Here is a 10,234-nt window from a genome sequence, read left to right as displayed (position 1 = left end):
GTCCTCCGCAACTCTCACGCTTCGTGTCGTACATTTTTTAGAAAATGGCCGCCACGTACCCTGAGTCACTGCGGGCAGCGACCTGTCCCAGGTTTCTCGCAGGTGTGGCGCAGAACTTTCCTCGATGTTTCCTGAGGTGTCGACGGCATGCGAGGGTATACCTAGGAGGCACAATAAGATATTGCTGCAGAATAATTATCACCGATAAGGTCAGAACTTGATAGAGGAAAACCTGGCCGTGTCCTTGTACATGCTGGGAAAAGGAAAAGCTAAGCCATTCCACAATCCCAGGTCCTGTGAAGTCCGTGAACCCAGAAGCTGCAATAACTTCAGTCACGTCTTGCCGCGAATTCTGGGCTGTGCCTGGATTTCGTTTTGTATTTCAATCGCCTTGTTTGAGCTGCTTGGGTGGATTTTGCAAGGGGTAAAACCACTCCACAGATCACTAGATCAGCTCTGTGATCCTTTCCTTCCGCAATCGCGCGACGTGCCGACGGAACAAAAAATAAATGGTAGATAAACCGCGGTTTGGAATCTTCAAATTCGCATTCAGTAGTAAATATTCCTATCCAGGTGTAAGATCCATCCAGGATCAAACAAAGGTTATCGGTTGTTTTTCCTTTAATGCAAAATGATCACAAGAGTGGGCGAGCGGTGCAGTTCTACACGCGTATTTAGAGAAAAATCCATACATCTCGCGGATCTAACACACAGACAAGACCTTGGACAAGTTTTCTCTTAAACGCAATGCGCATCGGAGAAAAAATACTTTTTTCGTTAGTGGCAAATATCTCGCCGTTTAGCAGCTTAGGCGAAACCTGGGACTGGCCTGTGTATTCTGTCGGTGACTGAAGTTAAAGGCAAATATTACCAGCGCGTGTAAATTGGCCCAGTCACTACGTCTGGCCGTCGCGATGCTCTCAGACCGCCGGACGACCGTTCAAATTCTTGGACGCACGCGGGGGAGACGCTCTTTTCGGTGCGCGTCCGAGTGTCTGTCGCAGGAAATCTGACTAACGCCTGTGCAATGCGGCGTCGCACGCGAAACTGACTACCTGCTGGCCTCTAGGAAAATTCGTCCCCAAAACAAAACGGACAGCAATTATCGACCGCTCCTGGTACAAGAATTTCTCCTCTGATTCACGAAGGAGCTGGGCTACTGAGAAGGCTAAGCCCTTGGGAATTTCTAGGGGTACTTAGGTGAAGTTGATGAAATCAACGTGACGTGTTCGAGCCGGTGAATGATCGTGTCACGGAACTTCTTATTGTAAGACTATGTAAGATATCACAAAACAAGAGATACACACGCAGTCTTGATTCGCTAGCGAACGCGATTAACAAGAGAATAACTTACACTTATCTTTTGAAAAAGATATACAATTGTCCGTCGAGATAATGAAACAAAGTACGGAATCAAATTCACTCGAATATACCGGGATTGGGTTAATTCGTTAGAATAAGGGATACTTCGAGATGTTTGGAAACGCCAAATTTTTCAGTCCTACGAACATTCTCATTTCAAGCAGTGATCAAGAAATCGGTGCCCAATTTCGAATCTATGTAGATAAATAAAACTTGATATATTTTTAATTCTTTGACATGAAATCTTCCCAAATTGATTGCGAGTGGCTTAATTGAAATTAAATTTGCAAGGGTTGACTGGGTTTGAGGTAAGCATTTCATTCGATAGAGTTGTATAAGTGGAAAAAACTTCTTTATTCTATTGATATGGGAATGCAGGTGTATCCTGCAAGATCTCGATAGGTTATTTCTTGTATTGCTCGTCCCTAATTTGTTCGGACTTGCTCCAACTCGTTGGAGGTATTTCAAACAAATTTTTTTTACTTTCGTTTCTCTACCTATCTCTGCCTCACTCTCTATTTCTCACTCTCTACCCGTGTACATGTAAATGCATACATTTCTTTTTCTCCGGACCGAGGTTAGTTGTATACTCATTAGATAGACGGGGAGTTGATTCAACGCTAACGAGCCCAGGCAGTCGATACTGTACGAACTACAAAGATGCCGTGTCATTGGTTGCTGCCCTCGTTAAGCCTGTGCACGCTATACGGCCAAGTTCGCGGCGCACGTAAATCAAGACTCGTCTGGTTTAGGGGCATTTATTAATCTGCTCATACGGAGAACTTAATGTTTTAATAAATACACTGTATAGGAACAAAATCAAATGGTGTAATTTAATCTGATCAAGCACACAGCATAAAAGACGTTATGTACTCGTATACTTTATATTTTTAGGCCAACCAAGCGCGAAAATGGACGTCAAATTTTGTTGCCGATGTTAAAGACGTTATCTAGTAAACCGTTGAAATGATGTTCAGCTGAACCACGTGACTGAATTATTAACTACGAGTTTGGTCGATGGTTGTTTACGCCAGTTACTTGAATCTTTAATCTGCTAAAGGCTCGGGACCAATTTTTGGAAGTGAGGTAAGTACCTGTGGTTCCAATTGAGTAAAAAATATGACATGCACGGATTTCGGTGAAATTTAAGGATGACAATATTTTTATCGTTGTAATTAATATTTGCAAAGTAAAACGGCTCGAATTTGTCAGTTCTTTACACTATATTATAGTTTGAATTACTTGCACTGTCCACGGATAACAAAAAACTATATTCTTCTCTGGGAGTATCTCATTCGTTACAACGCTGCATTATTTTAAGTGAGATGCGTCACGCTGGCTAGGGTGCACTTTTCTGTATGTAATATACCTACAGAGTGTAAACGGCGTCTTAATTTCTGAATCCTACAGCATCTTGACTTGCACTAATTGGCTTCTGATCAGCTATCCATACGTGAATCGTGGTTACTGGTAATCACGGCACATATGGATCGTGAGAATCTTGTCCAAATCACACGCATAGCGGAGTATTAGATTTCTGAATTTCAGAATTTTTTTTTATATTATTCGTGGGGGAAAAACTCTTGATTAACATTATACGCCGTAGACTTCTGCGAAAAGTAAATATTTTGAAAAAAGTTGAGTATGGATCGTTTCCCTGTAGTTATAACTTGAGGAAGTCAGACGTGTATGGGAATGCTATGCACACCGCCTACGAAAAATAACATAGCCTAGGTGTGAATCAGCTCTTAATTCATCTCACTGTTTAAAATCGGTCTCATTAGTTGGAAGACACGAGGTGCGAAGAGATATTAAATACCAATTTTGGTATCATAATCGTGCCGTTTTCGGTCACGGTGTGAAAAGTAGAAACTGCGATCGATAAGCGGAATCCTAAATGTTTCGTGGAAGTCGCCCGGTGCGGTGTAAACGACACGGATATATGGTACACGCATTAGAGTAAAACGCATTTACCCCGTTTGACAACATGGTTATTACAGGCATGATAATTGGAAAGAGTCGATTCGGTCAGTGCTTTTGAAACATATACGGACAACAATGAGTATGAAAACAGCAAGAGTCAATACAAATCCTTAACCGAGCCAAGCTAAACGCACAATACGAAGAAGTGATTATTTTTATTCCTCCTCAACGGCGTAGTCACTAATAATTATCGTTGACCTGGAAGTTAAAAAGTACGAAGGTATCCCTGGCGAGCACCAGCTGGCGCGTAGGTATGTACATGCCCCCAGGGAATAAATATATTAACGCGAGAGGCAGCGCTGGCCCTGACTGGCCCTCGCAGGCTGGCTCGACGGCTGCCCCGGAGACCCGGGAGTCCGGCCGGCCGGATCGTTGGGCCTACCTTCGGCTTCGGGCCCGTTGCCGGTTAGCCCGCAGTTCGCGCATTCGCCCGTTTGCCCGTGCGTTGCATTGGGCTCCTTTGGCGTTCGACGGCGCAGACAGCGCGTCGCCCCGCCCGTTGTAAAGCCGTTATCGTACTTAAAGTCGCTGCTGCGTGCGGATCGTCAAACATCGTAATATGTATACGTTATGTATACGTCCGCCGACGCATACGCCCACCATAAACATATAAATCATCAAAATAGCAGAATAAAGCTGGACGAAAACGGCAGAGGGCTGTCTTCTCATACATATGTGCGATACGAACGTTCCTAATAAAGTTGCTGCACGTGTGAAGCGCTGTAATATCGGCGACAAAAAAGTAGGTTGATCAGTAAAAATAAAGCGATATTATTACGATACTTAAACACGAGTCGTAACATCGTCACTTGCTGTACACTCCGCCGTTCAAAGACTTGCAACTTAACTGCAATTTAAGATCACATTGGTAGGTATGTACAAAATAAACAGGAAGAATTGGAGCAGTATGTGTATGCAATAAGATGGGACCGAAGTTGTCTAAAATTATGGAAACACAAAATAAACGGATCTCAATTTTGAAGTGGGGATATTTGTTAATTATGTGATTGGAGGAAACCAAACCCGGCAATTTGTTATCATTGGTAAACGAATGACTTCAGTTGGTCAACATTCAATTAGGAATTTTTGGTCAAATGGTTAGGTAATATCAATCTTACCTTCGTTACATTATACGATAGGATTATCTTTCCGAAATTGAATTTAATCTATCGAGGGATTCGGGAAATCCATCCTTCATTACAATTACATCGAGCTACATTCACTCGTGATGCAAAATACCTTTGCATACAAGTAGTTGGACTTGGTCCTATCGAATGTGCAAATGAGATGTGAGGTTTGGTTTAGCATACTATTGGCCACCAGATGTCTTATAAACAAAATCTGTGCATCCCTTAGATAATAATGGTCTCAGTGAAAACGTTGACCGGAGATATGTGAAAAAGTTCACAGCTTTATGGACTTTCGTGCGTCAAGCTAGCTGTACCAGTCTTTTAGAATTACCCACTAATCCTAGATGAGCCTGAATAAATGAGTTGGCAATGATAAGAAATTGCGACATCGCCAGAACTACCACCAATGTTTGAGCTCGATACAGCTAATTTGGCCAAACTGGATGAGATTACATACCTTCGGTCCACGGATCAGTTGAAAACATACTTTTGAGAAGAATTTTGTAACTTTATCCTAGGTTGGAAATTCTTCTTCCCTTATGATTATACCCCTTATCTCTGGACTCCCGTTTGACGTGTCTCTCGTTTAGTAGCGCCCTCTGACGATTTGAAATTACTTTTGAAGATACCCTGGACGGTAAATGCAGGTCGGTTACCGACCAGCAGTACTCGGCTGTGCTGAGCATTATAAAAACAGTGGATAATACAGAGCATATTTACCGTAGCGAAGTGCCATTGTAGTGGTCGAAATTGAACAAATCACAAACATTAAAGAATTATGTTATTGCGCACTTCATACGCTTTAAATTTAAGGCAGAACGTTGTTTGCCAATATTCAATTTTGATAACGATGAGTGAATAATAACTAGTGTCTCATGTGATACTTACACACAGGGATAACAATTAGAGGACGGCTAATTTGCGGCCGAATCGGTTACGTTGGCAATAACGGTGGTCTGAGGACTGAAGATTGCCAAAGCAGCTAGCATTTGTTTTGAAACGACAAAAGAGGTCGACGGGCGCGGGGATAATAGCAGTGCCATATTCCTACTAACTCTTGTGACATATTAACTTGGTTGGGAACAGTGGAAAATTTCGGTACTGAAGCTCCTAGTCCCATCCCTCACCGGGTGTCAAAGAGCTCCATTTGGCTGATTGTCTTCATCAGATCTTCAGTCAACGTATAGTCTGATCTATTTTATATCTCCTGCAAATTTACCGTCATATTGCAAGCATTGGGCTTGAATTGGCACGACTCGATTTATTAAACGACGAAATCATTACCTATTTACCAGTGTAAATCGGCAGCCTTAGTTGGGACATTGCGTAATTTGAACAAGCATTGCTGGATTTGTTCCCAGCCCCAGTTCTGAACAGCTTCCTGATTTTGCCGCCGGAATACGCTACGAACCGGAACTTTGAAAAGGGCTAATGCCCTGCGGACACCTAACATGACAAATAAGATGGGATTCATGGGCAGCAATAAGCTCAGCAAAAGCAAATAGCAGTTTAGTAACTTATAGCGTTTTCGAGTGAACACTCCAGATCCCCTCTCAGAACGCTCTGAGAGCAGTTCCCCCACTCTTGGAATTCTGTCCGAGCGATCTCGGAGCGATCTCGCCACGGTCTTACATATTACGTATATGTCTTACATACGGCCATTTTGTTATCTCAAGCATCATATTTTTCTGTTTTTCATAAGAATTTGATATTGATACTGTACATCAAAATTAACAGTGGATATCCAATAAAAATAACACAACATGAGCGAACAAAAAAAAAAGAAACTTCCATTTGTGTTCAGGAGGATTGTGTTAGATGACGACGAGGCAGGTATTGAAACAGATGCCGGCGTGTTATGCGAGGTTATGATAAATGGTAAGAGGGTACAAAAATGTATTTCTTTTTATGAAATTTGCAGAATACTATAAAATGATAAATTTATTAATGCAATTCATGACCATTACACTCATTTATTCTTGCCCATAGGTACAAAAAACATCTCATATGTTCCCAAAAGTTTTCTGTCAAGCCTGGGTATTGAACTGCCTAAGAACTTGCACGGTGAGTTTTTGGAAAACTGTAAAAAAATTTTTACCTTATAACGATGACAAATACATGAATGACAGTCGTTTTTTTATAGATAAAGAAAATTGCTCGTCCAAAACAGTTGATACTTCCGGGGATAACCTAGAACGTGACGTTAGTATACAAGCATCTGGCAGCACGACTGCTATTCGGACTGTTTCGCATGTATTGCTGCCAACGTTCAATAGCTCCAATGCTACTGTGAAGTGGGATGACCATGATACCAAAATGATGCTCGATCTGTACGCCGAAAACTTGAACCACGTTGGACCATTCAAAAAGTTCAAAACAAAAAAAAAGATGTGGGAACACATTGCGGTTGACATTTCAACAACCTTCAGTAAATATGTAAATGGTCAACAATGCGAGTCACGATTTAAAACTGTAAGGAATCGTAAAGGTTTAGCTGTTACTCATAACAAGCAGTCAGGCAACGACGCGAAGGTTGTGCCGTACCAGCAGGAAATGGACAACATCAGAAGTATAGACGACAGTGTTCAGCCTGAAGTTCTTGTGTCTGTGGGTAACACCCGCGTATTGAAACAAAAACGAAAAGAAGATGCTGCAAGAGGTGGAACTAAAAAAAAAAAACAAGATCCTCTGCTCGCTATGTATGTTGAATTGCAAGAAAAAAAAGAAGAAAACAAAGAACGTCGGCATCAAGAGAAAATGAAAATCTTCACGGAATATTGTCTGAAGAAGCAAAGTGAATAAAACTGATATTTATAGAAAATTAACTGGTTGCACTGGCGTGCACCAAGTGCAGTTTCATCCTTTTCTGCCATAGACTTTTGAAAAATATGATAATATACTCTGTGTGCACCAGTGCAACCAGTCGAATTAGCTATTATAATATTACGTATGATCATCACATTAATATTATATTTTTTTGTTATATCCTTCAAATTTATTTGTTATATTATTAGTTCAAACTTAAAAAATGTGATATTTACTCCCAACCTGTTAAAATAAGTCTCATCCAAAGTATCACAAACAAATATCACTGGATACATTATCAATTCTCACTTTAAAAAATATCCAAAAAAGGGCCAAGCTCAAATTAAATTGCAGGAATTGCAGTGATACTTGTTTGCGGTATTTTGATTTTGAACATTAAGAGATGTGGCCCCGACAAATATTCGAACCGAGCTTTGTTGCACGACAAACTTACTTCAGGTTAGAATAATCAAACCAGTGAGATTATTTATCGGTATCATGTCACGTCAATGTTGTGATAATGTATCCTGTGATATTTGTTTGTGATGTTTTCTTATCATTCGTTATAATGTTTGATAAGGTTAATTTTTTAGTCAAAAAATATAAGCAACGACAAGGTTTTATAAAATGTATTTTTATTTCTGTTAATTAACTCCACATCATAATTTTTCAACCATCAATTTTAATAATTTTTCATCTTTAATGATCTAGACCTCAACATTTTCGGTAGGTGAATATTTTATGCAGCATATCAGACATTACAGTAATTATTTTTTACAAATCTTATAAATTGACAAATGATATACGTTACAAATCGCAGTGCTTCTATATTTACATGAATTGCCTGGACAGCAAATTGCGTTTCAATACACCTAAACGCCGAGCTTCATCGTTTATAATAAACTCTGCTTCAGGCTCAGGTTCTGCCATGTAATGTTCAATTCCATCCAAGAAGTCGTTTCTTTCGATACATAAATTATGCATCACGCAGCATGATAGTATAAATTTCGATGTCTTTAAAACACCCCACATATCTGTTCTTATTAGTTGCCTGAATCTTTGCTTTAAAAGCCCGAAAGCATTTTCGATTAAAACTCTTGTTGAACAGAATCGCCTGTTATATTCTCTTTGTTCATCTGTTAAATTTCCGTAATCCCGGATCGGTGTCATCAGATTTTCACATATCGGATAAGCAGAATCTCCGAGTATATGAAAATCTGGGCCCATTGATAGCACGGTAGGGCGAATAAATGACAAAGTAAATACTCTCGCGTCATGAATTTTTCCTGGTATTCCAGTAAACACATCAAGGAACTTCTTCTTCGCATCGCATATTCCTTGCAAAGTCAATGCCGTTGTATCGTGACGATTAACGTAGGTCGACTTAATTTTATGTGCGGGTGTACGGATGTTTATAAACGTACCATCAATGCATCCGCATACTCCTGGATATCCTGCAATCTGAAATTTATATGTATTGTGAAACTCGTTCTCGTTGCTGCCCCTAATTATACCTGGGTGAAAATATTCCCTAGAATCTGGAAAAAATTTTCCAGAATATTTCAGACCAATGCAGAGGAGATGTGTTTTAACATGTTAGTCAAATATTCGCTACCTTACCTCCTCAAATTCCTCACAAATGTCTTGTTTCTCCTGCAAGGTACGAGGAAATCTGATAACCAGTGGACCCAATTCATCTGTTAAATAAGTCGTTACACTTTCTATCATTGCGTGCGCTGTTGACAAACTCAAACCAAAGAGTTGAGCTACAATGCGGTAAACAGATTTGTTACCTGCAAACCTATTAAGTCAAAAAAATTAATAAGTCATCGCAAAACAAAAAACAAAGTATCATTAATTATCACTCACCATAAATAACATAGAATGTACTCTTCAGCAGTTTTTATTCTCACACCACCGAAAGGTGGTCCTTTGGGATAATGTTCGCTCTGTTCGAATAAAGCTATTAAATAATTGCAAGTTTCTCGCGACACTCTGAAATGACTTTTGAACTGTAAAAAAGAAAACAATTGTAGTTCAAGCATCCAACTTCCTTGGAATTCAATAGTTCAATAAATAAAGATATTGTGAGGTTATGTACGTACTTGTTTATCGTTATAGTGGTTAACAACGTCAGCGATGTAATTTTGGATGCGCGGAATTTTTCGTCTTCTATTGGCGATATTCCGCAATAATAAAATATCTTCTTCATCATCGGAATTCTCTGACGAAAATATCTCCTCGATTATTCGCACTTCATGAACTGGCTCTGCCATACTTGTTTTGCTCGAACCGCTCTGACCCCTGCTTTCCGAGCAGATTTTTGTTCATAGACCAATCAAAATTTAGTATTTCAACCGTCACTCGAACATGCGGTCGCTACACTCAACCTGCTCGGTTTTCACTCGAACACAAAACTCGCTCCTGGAGTGCTCTGAGAGCGTTCACTCGAAAACGCTATTAGCTAGATGCTGCTAAAGGCGTGTTGACACGGTGCTAGAAATCGGTCCGAGTTCTCGGACCAAGAAAAAGTTACCAGAACTCGTATCGTGTATACAGCAAACTCGGACGTAAATCGTGAATCGAGAAAGCGGATGAATAATGGGACGCGATCCATTTTTTCATCCGCGTTATTGATCCACGATTTACGTCCGAGTTTGTGTATACACGATACGAGTTCTGGTTAACTTTTTCTCGGTCCGAGAACTCGGACCGATTTCTAGCACCGTGTCAACACGCCTTTAGCAGCATCTAAAAATGTCCGAGCATCAATAAATTTCGCGATAGATTTTGCAGTTACCCCACTTACCGCACAGGTGGGAGCATGTTTTCCGTTCGGTCTTTTTGGCATTACTGTAGGCTTTACTGTACGACGCCCTTTCACTCCTCAGGGTTTCGTTTCATCAGTTTATGACGCAAGCCGTACTGCCGTCTATTGTAAACGAGCCTCAACC

The 10,234-nt window shown here is 40.4% G+C and overlaps 2 protein-coding genes across 3 annotated transcripts; one reads left to right on the top strand and one right to left on the bottom strand.

The window, feature by feature from the left end:
- The first annotated feature begins 6,001 nt into the window (after positions 1 to 6,001).
- On the top strand, positions 6,002 to 8,482 carry LOC107223725. Its single transcript, XM_015663512.2, has 3 exons — positions 6,002 to 6,353; positions 6,465 to 6,539; positions 6,619 to 8,482. Exons 1-3 carry the CDS (start codon positions 6,239 to 6,241, stop codon positions 7,275 to 7,277), a joined length of 849 nt encoding a protein of 282 aa, XP_015518998.1. The 5' UTR covers positions 6,002 to 6,238; the 3' UTR covers positions 7,278 to 8,482.
- Positions 7,997 to 9,740, bottom strand: LOC107220242 (putative nuclease HARBI1). 2 transcript variants are annotated; one of them, XM_046734104.1, is made up of 4 exons: positions 9,386 to 9,740; positions 9,171 to 9,292; positions 8,901 to 9,081; positions 7,997 to 8,741 (listed from the first exon to the last, which is right to left on the bottom strand). In XM_046734104.1, the coding sequence occupies exons 1-4, from the start codon at positions 9,554 to 9,556 to the stop codon at positions 8,112 to 8,114; spliced, it is 1,104 nt and encodes a 367-aa protein (XP_046590060.1). In that variant the 5' UTR covers positions 9,557 to 9,740; the 3' UTR covers positions 7,997 to 8,111. The 2 variants fall into 2 exon arrangements, with proteins under 2 accessions (XP_046590060.1, XP_015514238.1); XM_015658752.2 differs by having other exon boundaries at positions 9,150 to 9,292; positions 9,386 to 9,738.
- Positions 9,741 to 10,234: the final 494 nt, after the last annotated feature.

The sequence above is a fragment of the Neodiprion lecontei genome, chromosome 3 (genome assembly GCF_021901455.1).
Source record: "Neodiprion lecontei isolate iyNeoLeco1 chromosome 3, iyNeoLeco1.1, whole genome shotgun sequence".
Lineage (NCBI taxonomy): Eukaryota > Metazoa > Arthropoda > Insecta > Hymenoptera > Diprionidae > Neodiprion > Neodiprion lecontei.
Note: the sequence above shows the minus strand (reverse complement) of the source record. Positions and strands in the feature narration are given on the sequence as shown.